The sequence below is a fragment of the Adelges cooleyi genome, unplaced genomic scaffold (assembly GCF_023614345.1).
Source record: "Adelges cooleyi isolate 19-005CV unplaced genomic scaffold, UGA_ACOO_1.1 ACOO_flye_CR_arks_rails_tigmint_CR_PRNA_23, whole genome shotgun sequence".
Classification (NCBI taxonomy): domain Eukaryota; kingdom Metazoa; phylum Arthropoda; class Insecta; order Hemiptera; family Adelgidae; genus Adelges; species Adelges cooleyi.
The window spans coordinates 9,923,918-9,946,860 of record NW_026095893.1 but is presented as its reverse complement, the minus strand read 5'-3'; the positions used below and the strand labels follow the sequence as shown (position 1 = coordinate 9,946,860).

Genomic DNA, 22,943 nt, shown 5'->3' with positions numbered 1-22,943 from the left:
GCCGGTTTAAATTGCATAGAGGTATATGTATTTCAAAAAATAAAAATGAGTGTACTAAAATTTAAATCTCCACAAACAACATCGCATTAAAACATGTGGAGTTAAATTATGGTTACAAAACAATGTTAATTGTGGTTTTACCTAAATCAAAAGCAACTTTTGTGGTAGTATTCACTCTTAGTTGTAATATTATTTCAAGTTTCTATCGTAAATAAATATTACTTCTTTAGGACTAGACTCAGAAAATACAATGGTAACAGTACGATGCGAGTAATAATAATTAAATAATATATATATACGAGTACGAACAACTTTTGAATATTCCAAATCGACGACTTACATTGCATGTTTATTTAGCTGGAATATAATAATATGTTATGTATTGTATTTATTTATTAGAATCGTTTTTGGTTTCGTCGTCTACGTAACTAGTGATTTCTTCGTCGGTAACCGCTTTCTCGTCCATAGGCATTCCTAGTCCAATTGTTGCGCTGATCTTGGCCGTTGCTTGTCTGAACGAATTTTGCAATTTTTCCTGTAAATACACCACGGCCGTAAATAACACAATACTGAAAATTGACTTTGTCTTGCGCATTTTATAATATTACACCGCAGTTAGGACGAATCGTTCATTTTGGGAGTCCTGTATGATTAATAATGCAATGCACGTTCGCGCACGTACCTACCCACAAACACACACACACACACACACTTGTATACAAAAACCTAATTCATCTTGCAACGCATATTATACATGAAATATATACGTTATATTGCGTGATTAATAATCCAAAACCAGGAAAATCCGGTAACTAGAGCACATATTGTTTAGCGCGTGTTCTCTGCTGATAAATTTGATTTTGTGCGAACCGGATTCGTCCCTGCTATAAATATTTAACTCGGTTATAACTTACGAACACTGATACCTACCGGACCGAACAGAAGACTGTACCATTAAAATCAAAATAGTATTGATATATAAAACATTATACAAAATATAATGTTCGGATCATTATTATGTTACAGATGTTATATTTTGATACTTACATTCGTTTAAATTTAAATTATTCAAATACTTCACAGCTTAAGTAAACTTATATAGCCAATTGGTTTGTACGTTTTTCTGATGTTTTTTTTTTAACGGACGGTTACGGATGACGAAGTTTTCGTGAGCGCTGTTTACTTTAACGCGAAACGAAAGTAAAAGTAACATCTTAGTGTCAGCTGCTATCAAGTTAAAACCCAAAAACATATCAGCCAAACGAACTTATGTAATAAAGTAAATATAATAACGCGCTGCAACCGTCACGTCGGTAGACGACCTATAAGTGCACGCAAAAAGCGAAATAAAGTTGTTTTCCTTACCTGAACGACGTTTATGCACATAGATGTCAACGCTAGCCCGAAAACTAAGTACACGATGGATATGATCATGACAAGTTGATTCTGGAAAATGACAAAAAAGATAGTTGACGGTTCGATTTTATCCGCAGACTATTTTAACAACGTGTAATAATTAAACCGTCTGAAAATCGAAAAGCATGCATACCTTAGGGACGAAATCGCCGAATCCAATGGTGGACATCGATATAAAGACAAAGTAGAATGCCTGGAAAAATCCCCAACCCTCTTCAAACCAGAAAACCATAGCGCCGAAAACAATGTAAATCAATAAAATGACAAACGCCACCGAAATCGGCAAGTTGAACTCGTCGTCAATGGCATAAGTGCTCAGGGCTGGTGTACTGGGCGACGTCGGGGGATATCCTGACTGGCTGTCCGGTATACCGTCAAACACCGCACTCGGTCGACGGAATTTCGTTATGTCATACACCATTTGTACACCTTTCATAACCTCCTATAAAAGAATCAAGATTAATATTTTTGTTAAAAAGCTGCTCAAAAGATATAACCAATAGCTATCGAATGAAATTCGTTCGATTATTTTAATCGAAAACAAATTCAAATACTATTGTATTTATGTCATTAAAACAATAATTAGACTGTGACTAAAGCGACGAAATCGTATTAAAGGTGTTGCTTTAGCCGATTTAGTAGTGGCGTAGGTCGAGGGATTATGAAATCCAATATCCTAGCTCTATTATTATAAAGTAATATCCCGTATATACATAGAATGTGGTAAATAACTGGACTGAATAAGATGGTATTTTTATTTTGTAGAAATTTAAAAGTAAAAGCTTAACACCGTAAAATTTGTGCACTATTTTAACAGTATTAGGTTACAACAATTATATTTATAACAGTTGACAACAAGTACTAAAATTTCGAAATAAAGATAACAATAAATTGAAAGATTTAATATTGTTATGGTTGCCAGAAATGTCGATTAGTATTTCCAAGTAAAATTAATTTATTAGCCAACAGGGACAACGGGGACTATAGGAAGTGAACGTGATATTGTAACACAATATTGTCCGCGACCCTTTGAATCGATATTAAACCCGACCGGACCTAATATTGACAAGCTACAGCAGTGTACATAATGTTAGGTCGAACGTAAGCTGTAATAACACTATCTTATTACGGATGTTACTAGTGAAATAGGTTTACAATTTTGTCGTATATTGAAAATATTGTTATGTAAATACACTGATTTAATAAAGAGCGCCGCAATGGTATCAGTTATAGTAAGAAAAAAAAAGGTTGACATCTCAATTTCATTATTTACGGGTTTTCCGAAAAAGACTATGGTTTTTACATACTTGGACGGGTGCCGTTCTGCGAACTTTTCGACAGCTGCCGGTGTAATATAGACGCCGGACGAAAGCCCAAAGGAACTTTATTCCTCTAGTAAACATTTTACCGAAATCGGCCAGCAAAATCAAAAATATTGGTATGCCAAATATCGCGTACACTATGGTTATCAGTCGACCGGTGTTGGTCGACGGGACTATGTGGCCGTATCCTAAAACAAAAATATTGTTAGGTATTTCGTCAAATCGTTACGTTATTAAAATTTATGCAAACTAGTTCTATAGATTATCACATATTTTTAACACGTACGACGGTACATGACGGAATAAACACTCATATTATTATTATTATAGTCTTGAAATATTTCAAATACTTTGCCGTCTTGAAATATTGCTGGTGAACACTCATTACGACTGCCTGAACGGGCTTCGGTGCTAATACAAGGAGGAAAATCATCACAAATATTGTTTTGTATACTCTATTGAAGTGATCTTCTGGTATACATCAAAAATATACTTCTTAATAATTACCCCCCCCCCCCCATCTCCAGTAAAATTGGTTTAACTACTTAAAAAACTATTTAAAAAAAATGTCTGGCTATTTTTTTAATTTAACCTGTACCGCAAGGGCTTTCAAGTAGAATCATAAATTCCAATAATATCATTATTTTGTTTAATATAACGAATTGTAACTCTAGAGCAAATTATTATACACAACAATTACCAGAAAAAAAATTGTTAAAATTTTCAACAATTTGTACTTGTATTTATTTTTGAAATATTAGAGCTTGAAGCTCAAAAATTATATAATATTTAAAAAAAAATGTATGTCACGTTTCATTTAAACTGGGGAATTTGTTTTGTGTACCGTTTAGTATGATCTGGATTATTGTTGACATTTTACTGGTGATATAATATTACCAAAATACTCTCTTAGTTAAGATTTAACAACAACCGATATACATATGAATAATAACATTATTTACATTTTACATTTTATTCTTATGCATATCACCTACATTATACATTGTAATTTTTGTATTTAAATAAAAATGTAAATTTATTTTTGTCAGTTGTGGTATGTATTACAAAAATAACATGTTTCTGGTTTCGCTGGACCGTAAAAAATCATAAACCGAGTTGGTAGTAATTATACGATAATATTGAAGTATACATGTAGGTACATAGCTATACATCTAGCGCAGGTATCTGGCTAAAGGGCTCTGATTATTTTTTCGACCAGACTGAACAAATTACCTATGGTGGTGACAACCGTGAAGGAATATATGGCCGAGTTGACAAAACTCCACGAACTCCGGCCGCTGTACGTAGTGGTGCCGGCTTCGAACGCGTCGTGGAGTTGTTCCTCGAACTCGACCAGTTTTCTCCTGGCAATCTGCTTCCACTGATCCTCGCCCATCCTCCGGCTGTCTGTCCACAAGCCATTGAGGAAGTCGCGTTTCACCCGTTTCACACCGCACTTGTAGAACGTCTCAAAAGCGCCTTCGGTGTAACGGAATACCAGACCGCCCACGCCGCACATGAGCACCAGAACCACCTAGCAAGCATATACAGATGGCAAACGGTTGACATGGCGCCGAGCGGTCCCTCGGGCTCAGTTTCGGATGGGCACGCGATCCGCTCAATCACTTATCATAGTCAAGGTTAATGATATCATCATAGTCACAGTAATAATAATATAATAATAGTAATAATACATCTTAAACCTCGACTTCTAACCGTGTCCACGAAGCACTTTCGGGCCATCCTCCAGAACGAGCGCCACTCCTTGTCGTGCTCTTTCCGGAACAAACGCCATTGTCCCGCCAGTCCCGCGCCAACCGGATCCCGGTCGCTTCCGCATCGTTCCTTGGCCGCCGGTTTTTTCTTTTTCTTTTTCCTCTTCCGCACGCCGTCGTCTCCACGCACCGATTGCAAAAGCGTTTTTTCTGAACTCCAAAAGCCGTCCGTCTCGTAATCCGTGCAGCAACTCTCGCCGTCACTGTTTTTTGTTTTATTCATTTTTGGTGTTTTTTTTTTGTTGCTTATCGACAAATCGATACGATTACTGTGTACAAAACTCGCGAACGTCGTCTTGGCCCGTCGGGTACGTATTACACACAATATGTACGGCGGCGGAGGCGGCATACACAAACTTTTGGGCCATACAATATTATAAATAGACGAGAGTTAAATTTAACTGCTGTCTGCACGCCGTGCAAGTGGCCGTTTCCCCGACCACCGGCAATACCTACACGAAAGGCGCCGAATATTTTCAGTTTTTACGACAATAAAGTGCGTTATTTATCCGAAACCGCGTTAATTCGTTTTTGTTTTTTCCGGGTCCAAAGCGCTGCGGTGCACGCACAGGGCCGTCTTAGGCAATGTATGGGCACACAGAGTTTGGGGGCCCTTTAAGAAAACCAAAAAAAATAAACTTACAGATGTAAATTATATTATTCGCCCCCCCCCCAGGCCGGGGGCCCTAGGCTCGTGTCCCACGTGCATTTAGGGTAATGACGGAACTGTGCACGCTAACATGATTAACTCGGTCAACACACAACACGCTGGTAACACATTAACAAAACTGCATTGTCACACTAGCCGTGGACAGTTATGGACACACTATATTATGGATAGCACGCATACGACAACTTTGCGGCTTTATTGTCACGATAACACGCACCGATAACATTATTTTTATTATTACTTATAATTATCGTTGCGCAGTGGTAAACACGGTATTGTGTAATACGAATGCCTTATAAGAACTGGCGGTTGACACGCACACGAAGCGGAACTCGGTCGACATAATGAGATTTGCCCAACAATCGGACAATATCCCACCTGGCACCTGGGAGCTAGAAAAGCCAGCGCAAAATTAATAACTTCGCATGTTCCAAACGTATTGGGTACAAGAATATATGGTACTGATTGTATATAATAGACAATTGCACATCCTAACCGTCTAAAAAAATTGTACGTTTTCGTGTCATTGAAATAAATACTTGAAAAAAAAACCATCCCTATTGATTAAAAAATGGAAACAAATACAGTTGTATACTCTATAAGTATGTATTTGACTCATAACGTTGCTAAAATTAAATTACAACATACCTATAGTCGTAAATACAGTCCCACAATAATAAACAGCATTTAAGTAGTTCCATTCTGGTTTTTGTTTGGCGTATTCGTGGATAAATGCTTCGTATTTTTTGATATAATTCGAGGCGTCGGTTATTGTACTCGTTTGGCTTTGGTTCAATCCGCCCATCAGCTGTAATCAATTATAAAAAACTCAACATGCCATTTTTATTTACTAAATTGTACAGAATTTCTTTTTTGTAGTACTTTTTTGTATTTAATGTATACACAGATATCTTCATATTCGCCTTACACTTCCAACTACACGAGGTCGGTCAATTTATGTTTGTATAAATAAATACTAACTACCCTTCTCATATTCCTTTGAGCTACACCAAAAAGAGCAGCCTGCAAGAGTACACTTTACCCAAGTTTTAGCCCAAAAGAGCACAAACTGATAATGCAAAAATTCATGAATATAAATATAGCCTGCAAAAAGACATGCATTTATGACTTCTGTGCACTATACCATCAGTATTGTAATAACCTGATATAAACTGCTGCTTTACATTAATGTGAAAATTAATTCTAAAATTATTCTATTGTATAAAGTAAATAATTTGCTGATAACCACGGAATGTGCTTTTTTAGACTATAACAATACTCAGATAATGTGCATAGGCTACGCAATTTCAGGTAGTTAAAATAAAACTTAGTTCATAGTATGCTTATAAAATGATCATTAATACTTTTGTAAAAAAACAAGTAATTAATAAATTTGTTTTTTATTTGTCACTACTTAGTTGTAAACATTAGACTGGACCAAAAAAAACGAACAATTTTTTTTTTCGAATGGTACTATGAAAATATTGTTCATGATGATAAAAAAAAATTATGGTGAAAGTTAGAGCTCTTAATATTAATATTAAGAGGACGCCACACCGGCCATTTCTAAGGAGTAAAGTATAGGCAATTTTTCAAAAAATCTTAATTTAAAGTTTTAACTATAATGTATACTTATTAATACAGTAATGAGGATACTTTATTAATTGCCATTTTTTTTTTATCAGACTATCACAGTCATTTCTATAGGATAAAATACAATTTGTTGGTCATCAAAACTGCTTTGGACGGATTAATTTTTCTCAGGCTTCATATATAGTTAAGGAAAGAAATTCATACAAATTGTTTATGACAAAATTATCTGTGTTCCATCATCCGTATTTTTTCGATATACTTAATACAACCAACGCTATATCATTTTTAAAAAAGTCAAAAAAGTCCTTTCTTAATTAATTAATTATTCATTAAGTGGTTGAAATATTTAAAAAAGGGCGATGGTAGAATACAGACAATGTTGTTGTCTATAATATGTAAAAATTTGGTTTCTTAGTTTTGATTATAGCCTTTGTAAAATTAATCCACGCAAGGCAGGTTTTTTTAAGAAAATAACGGGTGTGTGACGTCCTCTTAGATACCTATCATGACGACTGACGGTTTTTTTACACGAATGGCATTTTGTATCCAAAACTCGTAAATCATTGGTCTGAAAAATTCTATTGATACATATTAAACTGAATATTATACTGAAGGAAATTGAATTCCCTACAAAAAAGCTATCTTTGAAAATGTTCGTCTAACAAGCCGTTTTTATGGAAATCGTTAATTAATTTAACTGGTTTTTCAATTTTGTTTTTTGAGTTTGGATTTTTGTAACTTCCACAAATATCAATATTTAAATGAATTTCCATTTGGTATTCACTATATTGCCTAGACGGTAACGAAGAATCGATAAAATAAGATACAGATTAAGACTAACAAGAGTATGATTTCACGAAAAAGAATAAGACTGTCATATCTTTATGTTAAATTAATGTTAATGCGTCATAAAGTAATGTATTGGCTCTAATCATGGTCAAATAAAACGACGAGTACTTACGTTTGCTATGTTTAATAGTAGCTTAAACCTTTCATCGGGTAATACATTTGGTTGTGGGTTTTTGGGTTTTCCTTCGACCGCTTGGAATATTAGTGCACCTACACAGCAATAACCAGCGGCCATGAGGAGCAAAAAGACATGGGTAAGCCACATTCTTGACCATTCTCTAATCTTGTCGTATAACCAGAAAACAGCTCGTTCGCCAAAACTCAATCGCGACTTAGCCGTGGACACGATATCTTTAAATCCTTAACAAAATATAATAACAACAAATTTATTAGAATACAACTATATTTGTTAGTTTTTTTAGTGAGCAATAGGTTTAACGATTCGGTAAAAATGCATAATAACGTGTTTATAAGAATAATAAAAGATTTGAAGTCAAATTATTAAATTTCACTGCTTTTAATTTATTTTATTACGGGGTATAGAACATGGGTACGCCTTAAAATTAGACTATAAAAGCGTTTTTTTATGGACAAATTCTCACGATTTCAAGTTTAAGTTTATTTATAATAAGCTTTGTGCTCAGTCAAGTTGATGTATTGCTATAGAACACTTTGGCCCCCTAAAATCGAATATTGTAAAGCGATTTCTAACTGCATTTTATTTGTTGAAAATTTGAAAAAAAAAATAAAATTGGAGAATGTTGAAAATCGTCTTATAAATCCTTAAAAAAAAAAAAAACACAACTAAAAAATATTGAATATCATAGTATTTTTTCCATCCAAGTTAATTTTTATCTTAAAACCGTTAAAGCTCGTAGAAAAATAAATCTAAAGAACTAATACATTAAGTAAAAACTATTATCTAAATATCCTATAAAATTATTACTATATTGACATAACTAAAACATCCCATAATACTATTGTTGTAAAATATTGCTTCATTTCTTACTAGTGGCCCTAGTACGAGTACTAGTGGTACTATCAGAGAACAACGTTATAAATAAATTAACTGCAAGAATACTTATGGATTGTAATAATATTAATAACTTTAATAATAATATACTTATAACATAAAATTATTAGTCATGAAAATATAATCCCAATTGAGACGTTTAAAACTGCCGTAAAGTTTAACAAGAAAAGGAGGGATTATACTAAACTATAATCATAACACTAAAAAAACTCATTATTGTTATCTTTAACAACGGGCTACGACGTCCCCAGCTGCCGATCAAAAGAGATGTCAACCCACGACTTACTTGAATAACTTTTGAAAATTACAGGATAACGCTAAAATGAATTTATGGGAATATTTAGAATTCTATAAATAAAAAATAAAAAAATAAATTCTATGAATAAATTGATACAGATATCTGTTAATTTTTTTTATTAATATTTCAGTGAACGTACGGTTTATGTATGCATTTTTTCAAAATATTTTAGTAAAATATATTAATAATAATTATCATCTACACAATAGTTGAAGTACATCTAGGCACATATTATAATATATTCTATACTTAATATAAAAAAAAATATCTACTAACTGTTCATATTATGTACAATTTAAAAATACATCCAAACGCGCAGGTACACTAAAATATTTTTACGATTTGACAATACCCATTTAAAAGTAAGTATAGCATGTATGTGGTGAGGACAGACAACGTCTTTACGAAATGTTGTGTAAATCATATACTCGACACCTAAATACCTTTATTACCAGGTTCGACATCTTATACCCCTGCCTAAAGTAAAAGCTATACGGATGTACGGATAGCGAGAGGTAGGTAGTCTAAAGTATAAAGCCTGAGTTTAAAGGAGTCTTTTATAACGATAATAATATAATACACATTGTCGTCTCACCTTCGAGTTGTTTGAAGAAAAAATCTGTAGCCCTGTTGGATGTGTAAGCCTGATAGAGTTGCGGTGAAAATCCGGTAGGAATAGTCGGGTCCGACAGTGGAGTCATAGGTATACCGGGAGTTGCTGGGAAAAACTGAAACCCCGGTCTGGACGGTACTTCGGGCGTTATCTTCAACGACATTGCGCTTCGCGACAACTTCCGTGCCGGCGGTTTTGGTACATCCAGCTGTGGATCTGGCGCTGCTACTTTCGGGTCCCGTTCCCCGGGCTTTCCGGGGGCATCGACTACAACATACAGTGCATGTTTTTACAAATTCTGGAAATAACGATACTGCTAGTATTTCGCATAGACAGTTGAAACAACCGTTTTGAAGCAACACGTTAGTAGCAATTTAATTATACCTACCTGCGTATAAGGCTACTGTACAGCGGCGAAGTTTAATATATAAGTTTAAGCTAAAAACTAAAATCTAAGCTTGCGTCACGTGTGATTTATCCAACTACATATTTTTCGTACTCATCTAAAGTATGTATTATAAAAACGGAAAGGCGTATTTTTTTTTTTTTCTTGCCATTTTAAAGTTAATAATAAAGTATAAGTATTGATACTAACCTTAAAAATAATTATTATATGAACCAGAGTATTTTTTAAAGATTATATTAAATGTTCTCCAAAAATTGGCACACTAACGGCACGATGAAGTTGTTATTTTTTATGCTCACAATATTTTATTTTTTTAGAAAAATGTTAACGGTAATTTATGAATATTACACACTAAATTATATTTTATATCTTAATAAACCTCACAATCCTTTTATAATGTTTAAATGACTTTTACATATATGTAGGACACTGTAGTGAAAATGTAGCTATTATTTTTAATTCACGCGCATTGTAAGGAAAAAAAAATTGTAGAGGCTTGTTTATGATTTATTAAACGTGTATTGTAGAGGTACGTTTTTACATTACTGTGTTGCGTATACTATATACACTGTGTGATTTAATTCGAAATTCAGTACATTTAGTTTTTACTTTTAAGATGTATGTAATGCGAGAAATTCAATAGCCGAGATGAATTGTCATTTAATTACTATTCAAATAATAATAATAAAAGCATTATTTTCTCCGTTTTCAGTTAACTTGTAAATATAACATTTCACAAATTTATTTGATTGTTTATTAAAAATATATTCTATTTTAAATTAGTTTTAACAGTTGAAATTAAATTAAATGAGAATAGATGAAAAAAAAAATTATTATGGTATAACTATGTAATTATTATTTTGAAGAATTTCTAAATTTGATTTAAAAATGATTACGAGAGAAATTGTATGCATGTATAATTCGTTCGACATTGAATCTACTGCTAAAATAGTCCTAAATTAAATAATCGGAATTCGTTATTCACGCGCCGAACTATATAGAGCATGTCACCTTTCTTCAGTTTTTTTTCTAAACATAAATTAAAAATGAATTGTCACTGCACTTTTAGAATTCTGTCATGGCCAATAATTAAAATAAAACAAGCCATTAGTCTTAAACAATACACATAACGTAATAGTAGGTATTTGATATTCATGCAAAATCGACACTTTGGACTTTCGTAATGAGATATCAAAATACACAAAACTTAACAGAATTTGTTTTGTTTATTTATCAAACATATTTATATCAATTCACCGAAGTGTAAGAATTGTTTACAATCGCATAATGATGATGTAAAAGCAATAATTAGTTCTGTTTAACTAACGCTCAAAAGCACAGTTATATCACAGTTAAAATCACGCACACAAGTCAATAGTGATAATAAAATAATACAGCAGTCAGCACACCATACTGTTTTGTATTAAATACAAAACAAAGAGGGTTTCCTAATTTAAGTAATAATCGTATAATAATTATGATAAAAAGGCAGGGCAATAGGATCTCACTCTACAGATATCCTTAGTTAGAACGAACATATTACATATTTTAGACTTTGCGATAAAATCACTTAAAAAAACGCTTGGTTTGCTTAAAAATGAATATGAAATTATTTAGTCTACAACAACTATTACACAACAAAGTTACTATTATTTAAAAAATATTGATTAACAAAAAAATATTAGTATTTAGTACTTTTTTTTGCAATAGTGAAAATATGTCTACTTTTTCGAAGGTAGGACCTTATCACATTTACTAAGTATATATAAAAAAAAAAAAAATTAAAAATACAAGTCAGGACGTTTTTTAAATTTTTAGAATTTTTTTAAAAAACATTTCTCAATGATTGTTTCAAATTTTATGATATTACGGAAGTATATACTTGACAATTGCCTAGTTATATTTTACATAAAACAGTATGTTAAAAGCAGTTTTCGTAAACATATCAGGTGCATTTTCCTGAGAACGAATTTAATCGAATTAATGTTGACTAAACTACATATTTTAAAGGTCTGAAAACCCTTTATTATTTATTATATATAATTTCCACCCTACACCCGACACATCACACGTTGTCGCATTATTAGATTTAGTCAATATCAAAGCATTCTGATTTTTATCTTTTTAAAAATTATTTTTTATAATTCTGAGCTTTTAATTAGTAGTTAAAAAAATGTAATATGATAGTCAAATGTTTTACCTATAAGGTATTAAACTACTACATATTAAGCTCATCAAATAATTTTTTTTAAAACTGTAATTATGATTATAATTCATAAAAAAAAAAATAATAGCTATGAAAGTTCTGATAAAAATAAAAATATATGAACATATATTATGTAGATTAGAGTTGGGTGTAAAATAATTTCTATTAATAACAACGATATTGACTATTACCTTTAATAACAATGTTAACAAATAAAGTTAGATGAGACCAAATTGTATTTAGGGTGACCGTAGAATGTAAGCTAGTTAATAACATTAGTAACTTAAGTAACATCTATATTACATGAGCAATTACTTTTTTCGCTCTAATAAAAAATACGTTTTCCAAAGATGGGGGAGGGGGGTTGGAGCCAACCGCATTAATGTTTTAAACTGTACCAAAATCGAACTCTGTTTTTTTTAATTTAAAATCAACATGGAAATCATAATATGACAATCAAATTTTATCATGATAAAAGATATGATAATTACCATTAGTCATAATAATATATTTTGTGTATGGCTCAAAAACATTTTTATTCGAAACCCGAAAAAAGAGTTGAATTATTTCGCTTATGAATATTTGGTAGTAAAATACGTTGAGCGACCTTCAATCATTTTTGTCAAAGAACTTAAATTTGACTAAATACTTTTTAATGATGTAAAATCGATTATGGGGTTCTGATTAAAAATGTAAACAAAATATTACTCGTATTTCTATTCAGGTAACTTACATCTTGATCATCTAAGTGGACTATAGAGTATTATTCGAAGCTGTACATTGTAAATATATTATATATTAATGTATTTTTAGTATTGTCAAAACTATCAGTAAAAAAAATTAACACGAGTGGCAATATTGTTTAACTTTTAGAATACAATTGAACGTAATGTAAAAAATGTTTGTGTCACTGGGTTTTTTTTTGTCACGTATTATGAATCAAGTTTTTATGAATAGTAATTAATTTAGTTTGCATTGTATTGTGTAAAAAATACATGTTATGTGAATTCGTTTTTTAGTCAAAAAGCTACTACTGTGAAGTTTACAATTTACACAATAGTTCTGTAATGCTAAATTGTTTCAGTAGTTTTCGTTCAGTTGCGAGTCGACATTTGCACTCAAAAGTCAAAAGTTTGGTAATATTTTTATAACAATTCTCTAGGTATTATTATTTAAGGTAGAAAGAATTACACAGTTCTGATGAGTGATGTATATGATGTACATACAATTAACGACAAAACCTCTCTTACCCTTTGATGGACTATTAATAAAAATAGTCACTTGTCATACTTAAAAATTAAATGTGTTTTCACCGGCACAACCTTATAGTCGTACAAACAATTTAAAACATGAAGTGAGTGCATTTAATAAAAAATCAGTTTGATCGTATAAATTAACTTATTTAAAGTAGATTTATAACATACCTATATCCCAGCCATACGAATAAAACAAACATCTTCCCCCCCCCCAAAAAAAAAAACTTTTTTTTAAGGTGCGTTGACCCAAGTTTGAATTTATACAATAGTAGATTAAACTTTTGGTGACATACGTATTTGTGAGAAATACTTTATATTATTATTATTTTCAAAATACAAACGGGGGTTTTGTAACCTTATAAATAGGTAATGTGATGAGATGTTGCTAACGTCACAACGTTATTTAAATTTATTTAGTTTGCCTCGGCCCCGCTCGCCTGTTAGTATCACCTACTCGGTATATTTATTATTTTTAATAAAGCTTTCAATAGCTGAGCTTTATATAGAGATCTCCTGAGGAATTTAATATGTAACTCGGCAACGAATGAATAAACGATTTTATTTCGAGCCATTTGGGAAGGATAAAAACGAAAAGTTTTCCTGGGGGAAATATCTGTGACTCACATAGGTCGAGTAATGGCTGAACTGGGAAATTGGCAAGTTTAGAAAAACGTAAGCAGTCCATGACCCTTTTATATTTTTAGAGACTTTGCTTGGCCCGTAATATTTTTGTTGACGAAATTCACCTGTTGTGATCGTTGTAGTAAGTGACTACCTAGCAGCAAATATTGGCAGACGAATATATTTTGTCATAATTGTTCGTTTTAACAGAAATTATGACACCAACAAAACAATTTGTTTACCTTTCATATAGGTTCCAATAAAATTATATCCAACAAAATTTTAACTTAAATCATTGGTTTTAATATTTGTCTTACTTAAGCCATTTGGGCTCTATGACTGATATTTCGAAGGCTTTGCGGCACGTGTTCAATTCAATTGAAATTTAGCATACTCAAAGATAATACAAAAAATAGAGGGGGTGCCAGTTTCAAAATATATGTATAATTACCCCAAAAATGATCAAAAATGAAACATGAATTTTACTATTAGGAACTGTATGAATATTTTTTATATTTATAAAATTACACATCATATAATATTACAAATGTGGACTGAAATCGGGATGTTCTAATTGTAAGTTAAACAATTCGGTTTGTTTTTATACCATAGTACTATAGTAGTAAACCCAATGTACGAGTCTGAGTAGAAATAAAATAACACATGCATTTTGGTTTTTAGTTTTTTATAATTAATGATCATTCTTTAATCTAAGTTATAGTCTACAGTTACTAGTTAGTTGTGGTATTTTTGGAATAGTTCCCTAAATTTAATATAGTAATCCTCATGTTCCATTTTTAATTTATATACATTTCTGTAGTACATGTGATCTGACTTACAACTAAAAACTTTACTTAACACAAAAATATAGATTCTACTAATATACTACTCAGTATACAATTATACATAGTTTTAAATTATAGGTATATAAATATATCAATATTTTTTTTTGTTTTTAATACAAAATGTTCATTGTATTCAAATTTGTTTTTTTTTAATATACCTATTGAAAAACTTAAGTATACTTTAAAAATAAATGTATACTTTCCACGAGTAAAAAATAATAATACTTAAAATTGATATATTTATTTTTAATCGCCTAAATGCTATACAATTTAGAAGTCATATTTTCTATCTGTATTAGTGTACAGTTTCATGTAACGTTATAAGGACTCTAAGGTAAGCACTTTTTGCCACCCCTTTCGTCATTAAAGGTAATAAAATTGACACGCCCTATACATATATGTATGCTGTTCTAGAACAAACTCGATTTTGTAATATTATATTAAGCGTTATTAAAAAACACATGGTATACTTTCCACTTGTTGTTTCTTTCTTTTTAGTAAAACGTTTTTAAACATTGTATCTTACCTCTTTACTTACCCGAATACTCATAAAACCTCTCAAATATTATTTTTTATCCAATAACAATGTAAGGCTATAAGAATGTACAGGTGAATTATTTTTTAGCTTCGATGAAGAAGGTATTTTTTTATACACTTCTGTTTGTTTATTAGGTGCTTTTAATTTTTTTTTTGTTGTTAGACCCACTATATCTTTTAAACCACTGACCATTTCTTCGTGTAGCAACTCTATAGATCGGAAATCGTATCTTATAGGTACTTTAATAGGGCACAAATTTAAAAAGCTTACCCCTTCTCCTTCAAAATTGAGAAAATCACCCTAAATGTGCACATATTTTTTGACTTAAAAAAACAGCTCGCTAAAACTTTTATAAAAATAGTCGAATTCGTTTTAAGCTTGTATGAAATATTTTTCAGGTAAAGAACTATCGATATACTTTGAAAAATAAAATTTTAAAACTTACTCCTAGAAGGGGTTAAAACTTTTTCTTTATTTCATCTTTTCCAAACTTTTAGGACTTAAAACTTGGAAATAAGACTGACGATAGATCTAGAGTGGGACTTCAACATGTACAATTATTTAAAACAACTAGTCAAAACATTTTTATTAAGGAATATCAAAAAAAGAAAAAATTACACTTTAACCGTAGTATACTTCTAGATTGCTATGATTGAATTGAATTAAAAGTCAATAGGTTTCTAAAAAATATTTTTTTCATACTGTTAAATACGATAAATAAGTAACAAAGCCAAAACATTTTTGTAGACAGACAACCAACCCTAATCCTGAGTACACTAATACTAAAAATACAATTTTAAGAACATTAATGTAAAAACTTGTATATCTACAGATAAGCGTCGAAGCATTTATCAGTTAAAACAACTGTAGACCCGTGATTTCCTCCTCCCCGCTTTGCCCCAATCCCACTGGAAGTACTGACTTTTATTGATATTTGAATAAGTAACAATTTAAAATAGTTTTTGATTTAAGTATAATGATGACTTCTAGAGAAAATGTACTTGATATTTAAAGTGTTTATTTTTTCGAAACTAATACCTATGTTTACTTTTGTTGTCAGTTAACACGAACTAATAAATAATGTACGTATTTTATCGATCATCATTAATATTGTCATTTTATCATCAATTATTTAAATCCCATAATAATTGGCGCACAAATAAACACGCACTAACACACTAGTATACGCCAATTTGTGTTCAAAACTAGTTCAGGTAAAATAAAATACAGGTGTTAAATAAAAATGGTGTTCTTGTTAACATTAAGTATATAAAATGTTGTTTTAGTAACACCGTAGTACGTTTTTTTTTTGTAAAAGTTAGCGTGCATTAATACTGCCAAAAAGTAATCACTTAAAATTATTAACAAATACATAACGTCATAGGGTGTCGGTAAAATAGTAAAGCCCATATTTTTTTCTTTTGACTCGTCTTAGTGTTGAGTGATTAAAATAGCGGGCCTTTGCCATTTTCGTTTAAAAAATTATTAAAACCGATATAACCCCCGAAATAAGTATCGTATTAGAGAAAGCGGTGCTCGGTTATTTTATTAACAAAAAACTTCTATAGCCTATAGGTCAACTTCTCTTTGATGGAATTTTAATTACGTTTTGCAGTACTAAATAGTTGAATAATCAAATTTGCTTAGTTGGTACGTTACTCAATCAGGACGAAAGACAACAACAATATTATGACGATGTAAATAATGTAATTAGCCGTTACTTATCACAAAGCCGGTTATCGAAAACTGGTACAGAACATTGGTTTAGACTGCGGTTTCTCTTACCGTTCATGATAATATTATGACCGTATAATCGCACAAGTGTGATAGCGCGTTAATGCAAATCGCAAGGTGGGGGAGTGTTGATAGCGACGACTGAGAGTGTGAAGGAAACGAATCTGATTGAAAAAAGTGACAGGTTAGGTATGTATAATATGCTCGGGATGCGTCAACGCGGTAAGTGCGGTTGTGTCCTCGGTCACGTGTCGATGTCGAAAAATCAAATTGAACAAGTTCAAGGTGGAGGTAAACGGTTCGACTTACAAGTATGCGCCAGGGGCCGTTGGCTGCCCGTCGTCGGTTTCGCACTGAGGGATTCGTTTTTATCGTGTCGTTGATTCTTAATATTATTATGTTTTCTCTTTCTCCGTTTTGGTCCCTCTCTCTGTCTCCGTCTCTCTTTATCTTTAGTAGCCTGTCATCGTTTTTTTTGAACTGCAGAGGTGGTTACCAACTTAGACTTACTAGCCAGCCAGCGAACAGTCCTCCCCGCTGTGGTCTGATGTGATACACACACACACACACGCCGTCAACCGACCGATAAGTAATTGGTACCGCGCGCGCCCAAGTGTCACGTCTAAAAATATCTACTGGCCACCGACCGAGCCGTTGTTCTACAACGTTACGTTATTTTACAAGATGACAAAGTTGAGAAAAACGAAGACTGATGGAAAAGAAAGTAAACATTGTACAAACGCCCGCGGTCCGCCGGTAGTTTTGGTACACAGACTGGACCGTTAAAATATTAATCAATATATATATATATATATAACATTATAAAATATCATTGGACAGATATAGTTATAGACAGGTGTGGTTGGTGTATGTGAGCTGAATGTGTGGCCAACTGCGTACCTATGTACAATGATTTTATACAACGTCTAAAAAAGTGCACTTTTGGTTTAATGGTGTCAACGTGTGCGACAAAACAATATTGCCAATTTGTACAATCCCAGTTTAACTTGACGTAATTACAAAAGTGGGACCCTGTCACCCGATAGACACCGATTTATTTGTTTATTATTCTATCCGCGAGTTATGATACGTTCCGATTTGTGGTCGCAGGTGATACAGAGTCGTAGTCTGCATTACTGTGTAGTCACGTTAATGCATCTGTCATTGCTTTAAACCGGAATATAGTAAATAGAGTAGGATTGTCTGGCTGACGAAACTTCTTTTCGGTCCACTTACCGTAAAAAACGAATCATTCCGTCGTTGACAGATCAGAAAGCAATTCGAAGAATTATTGGACGAGACATTGGCATCAAGAATAACCTTACTTTATGACTCGTTTGTCATTAATTCTAAAACCGACGACGGCTAAGATGTTATGTCGAATAAAAAATAGCCAGTTTGCAATAAATAATCAAGATGCGTTATGCCCCACTTGCCAAATTTTAACGATGATCAAAAATAATAGCGAGAATACGAGAATCACAGCCCCGAAACTATTAGTTTGGAATAGTCACAACTCAACTCACACGTGTAGTTGCAAACCTATTTTTAATAGCAGCTGTAGTTTTTTTTAGTATTACAATAGACATTAAAATGGGCATAACTAACTAGCTTTGTGCTTTGATTTCAAATAGTCAAAACTCAAATGAAGCAAAACATTTACGTGACGTTTATTAATCTATAAATATAATTTATGATATTGTCAGAATACAGATTTAATTAAAAACTAAGTACTACTTTCGGGTTGTAACGTGGAATTTACCTATGTTACGAAGATAGAATAATTTACTGTGCAAAAATTTTCAAAATGTCGGTTTCCATGTGTGTGTTATACATTTATATTTATTACTTGTGAAATATTTTCTTCATTATTCACTAAAAATGTGTCCATGTAATATATTATACTCAGTATAATTGAAAACTGTCGCTGCGGAGTACAAATTGTTTTAAAATTAATTTTATAAGGCACATTTTTTTTTTTGAGCTGTTATCGCAGATCTCCCCAAAACGATTTTAAAGAGAGTGATTTATTACGTTTGCTCTAATGAAATCAGATTTCTATGAATTGCTCAGCGAAATGATTGCTAACAGAAGATATTACAATCAGAAAATGACATTTAACTTAACCGTGAAGATTGATGAAAAATTGATCGGAGTCTTATTAACCAGTAAAGTCTTATATAAAAAAGTTGCCGAAAGAACGATGGTGAATGGATGAAATATTTACACAATATTAAACGTAGATGTTTTCATTTTTATTAACCCGTAATCATTGCATACGACAATGAATTAAACTAATGTAGTTGCAGTACTTAGGCAATATCTAATTTGATTAGGGAACTTGTCCTATCATGTCCTGGGTTAATGCCAGCTTACTATTAAGCAGTATGTTATGAATTATATTAAAGTTTAATATTATTTTTCTTAATTTACATAGAAGATGTTCTTGCGATTTTTATGAATTTCCGGTTTAAATTCAGTTCATGACGGTTCCATTTAAAGCTTTTGATAAACTTGAACATTTTTAAATGTGAATGATTAATGGGGTTCATATAAGACGGTTGTGCTCATTTTCAATTATATATATTTTAAATATCTTATTGAGCGCTACAGTAATGATTTCTCGAAACAATTGAAAATCTCTATTCCACTCTTTGGTTTTGTATGACAACAGTTTTGTAATTTATTATTCAAAACGTTATTAAAATATAAAACTGTACAATACGAGTTCTCCTATATACTTACTTCAAAATCCTGAACAAGCTCATCAATGCTGTCATTTGCTTTAGTTAATTTGTGCACCATATTCGTTATCAATATCGATTATCGTTTGTTTGCGTTAAGTTAAAATATGTTTACACTTTATTTCAACTGTCATGATTATATTGATATCAATTGATCTTAAGACTATAAACATTATTAGTTTCTTATAATTCTATGCTTAATTTATTCGATTTTATGTTATTAAATAAATAAAAATCAAATCAAATTTTATTATTCCTTATAAATAACAAGTAAATGGTATCTCCGAGATCTGTATAATATACATGTATTACATAGATTAAAATGAACAATGATATTTTTGATACGCTAGGGCATTATTATCATCAGCTAGAGCAATTTAAGGCCTTGGGAGCTTAACATCACGAAAAAGTCCAAACTATGGGACACCTTAATATATATATATATAACTATAATATCAGTATCAAATGGTCGTCCACGTTTTATTGATTGTTTAAACTTTAATCAACCCCAAATTCTATACATAATAGTTAGAATAAAAAAACACCTAAGTTTGGCTCTCTTTTTTAGCTGATAATACTTTGAATAAATAATTTAATATAAGGTATTTTAGTTTTAAACTGTCAGTTTCTACCGACAGCTGTATAATTAAGACAGCTTGCAAGGTATAAACTTAAGGGGTTATATGTACAACTATAATTTTCGTCTGTGGAAAAATTAAAGATAATAATTGTTTGAAATAATGAACATTGGGCAGAGTTATAAAAATAATTAATTATAATTAATGCGAGTGGAATTTATATTAGTGAAATCATTATAAATTGAATGAAATGTGCATAATTTAAGTATTAATTAAACTAATTTTATACAAAATTACCATTTCAATTAATTTCCGATAAAAGCTAATATTTCGTATAATAACACTAAAGAAAAATCATTTTCTGCTGACTATATGCCGATGAAGTACACAATTATTTATATTATATTATAATGTCTTCAGGTAATCTGATTTTTTTTTTTAAAAACGGAAAAACATTTTAATAAACATTATTAATTTATAATACTGAGTAAGAAGTACATAAGATTGGTTTAATTTATAATTTCAAAGTACTATACTATTAGTCTTTATTTTATTTTAGCTTTAATATATTTTTAACAAATTAAATACATTTTTATATGAAATAATCAGATTAGTTTAATTGTTTTTCATATATTTTGCCAGTAAAACGATTAAGGTCAGGTATTATAAAACTACTAAAAAACGTTAACAAAATATACACAGTGTGATAAAAACGGGTTTAAGAAAACTGAGTAAACTCAGTTAAGATTATCAACACTTGCAGAGATCAGGATATATCCAAGTATTGCTAGTTACCACCTTCATGTAGTTTTAGGACATTATTGTCATTGCAATGATTTTTATTTTCTTGTATCATCTTAAGTATCATTTTTTATGTGAATAGCTAAAAATTAGATTCTAAATTAACTTAATATCATCAAATTATGCATAAAAACTATCGTATAATTCTATTCAACCTTCTGTTATTTTTACAGTATTTCTATTTTATTGTTACGATTCTTTAAACTCTAAAATACACCTTAGTGTTTTTAATTTGTTTTAAATTTCACAAGAGGAAATTATTAGTTAACGATGTTTTATCAACATAGTAACGGTATATTGTTTGAACCAAGTCTAATTAATGATGATTTATCTTAATTTATTAGAACGTTAATGAGCTGTAATTATTTTTGTATGCATATTAAAAAAATAAATAATAAAACCATCATTTATCACTGAGTCAAAATGTAGTTCAGCTAAAAATAATAATTTAGAAAAAAAGAATACGCACAATCAAAAACTAACAAATATAGATTAGTTGAATCTTAAGCCGTAATATTATTAGTATATATAAATACTAATATATAAATAAATTTATTTTATCTAGGAAAATTTCTGAAGTATACTGTTGTGTTCTTTATATCCTCACGCGCTCAACTGCTCCTTTCTTCACCCAACACTTGAAATACCCGTACCTCTATAAGTATTTATTCAAAACTGGTTATCCACCAGTCGTTATTTTCAATACATAATCTCAGTTTTAGTAAAAAATAATAATATGTAGGCTGAAATTTGATTTTTAAAAGTTACCCTTTAAACAAGTTTTTTTTACTTAAATATTAAAATAACATTTGATCATTTAATGTACATAAGATCGATTTGATTTGAAACTTTTATAGATATCACAATTATATCATAGTCAATAAGTTACTGTAACAAAGGATTTGAACCTAACATTTTTATATTTAGGATGCATATCACTTCTTTTTTTTTTTAATTGTTTTATTGAGATTCTGCATGTGTACAGTACATCACTTTTTATTAGCAGTATTACTGTTAAAAAAATTTATTAGATATGAGCATTTTTAGTATATAAAAAATTAAATGTATACACAAACAACTTTATAGGAATACGAATTCCATCAATAATGTTTAATTTAGGTTAACACTAAAAAAATACAATTTTACACTATCATTGATACTTAGGAATATCATAATAAATTAAGAGGATTGAAGGCGGCGGCGGAAATTATCTACCAAATATATTAGAATTATGTCTACTGAGTTTATATCATTATTTTTAAAGTGTCCGATATCATATTTTTTTTAAAATTATTTTTGTGTAAAGAAACACATTTTTCAAACAATCCACAATTCAAAAATAATATGTTTGATAACCAAACTCTTTACTAAAACGTTTCATAAAATCGTAATAACAAGTAGTTTTTTTTGTATGCATTTTATCTAATATATATATCAGTATTTCAGCTTACACTTATAACTTATAACTGAAATGAGCCGAGTTAGTATCCATTAAAATTTAAAACGTATACTTCAAAGAGCCCAATAGAATATAAATTATATAATATAGTTATTACCTACTGCCTATAAAAACTCAAAATTCATTTTTATTCATAAAGCCATAAAGTATACACAATACGTATTGTAAAGGAGAACTTCATTCGAA

At 30.9% G+C, this 22,943-nt stretch overlaps 1 protein-coding gene across 2 annotated transcripts; it reads right to left on the bottom strand.

Annotated features, from left to right (window-relative positions):
* Window positions 1-271: 271 nt before the first annotated feature.
* On the bottom strand, window positions 272-17,523 carry LOC126835255 (TWiK family of potassium channels protein 18-like). 2 transcript variants are annotated; one of them, XM_050567722.1, is made up of 8 exons: window positions 17,227-17,523; window positions 9,552-9,836; window positions 7,738-7,985; window positions 5,832-5,991; window positions 2,724-2,926; window positions 1,550-1,858; window positions 1,366-1,446; window positions 272-535 (listed from the first exon to the last, which is right to left on the bottom strand). In XM_050567722.1, the coding sequence occupies exons 1-8, from the start codon at window positions 17,231-17,233 to the stop codon at window positions 389-391; spliced, it is 1,440 nt and encodes a 479-aa protein (XP_050423679.1). In that variant the 5' UTR covers window positions 17,234-17,523; the 3' UTR covers window positions 272-388. The 2 variants fall into 2 exon arrangements, with proteins under 2 accessions (XP_050423679.1, XP_050423678.1); XM_050567721.1 differs by lacking the exons at window positions 5,832-5,991; window positions 7,738-7,985; window positions 9,552-9,836; window positions 17,227-17,523 and adding exons at window positions 3,972-4,272; window positions 4,455-5,354.
* Between the last annotated feature and the right edge of the window lie 5,420 nt (window positions 17,524-22,943).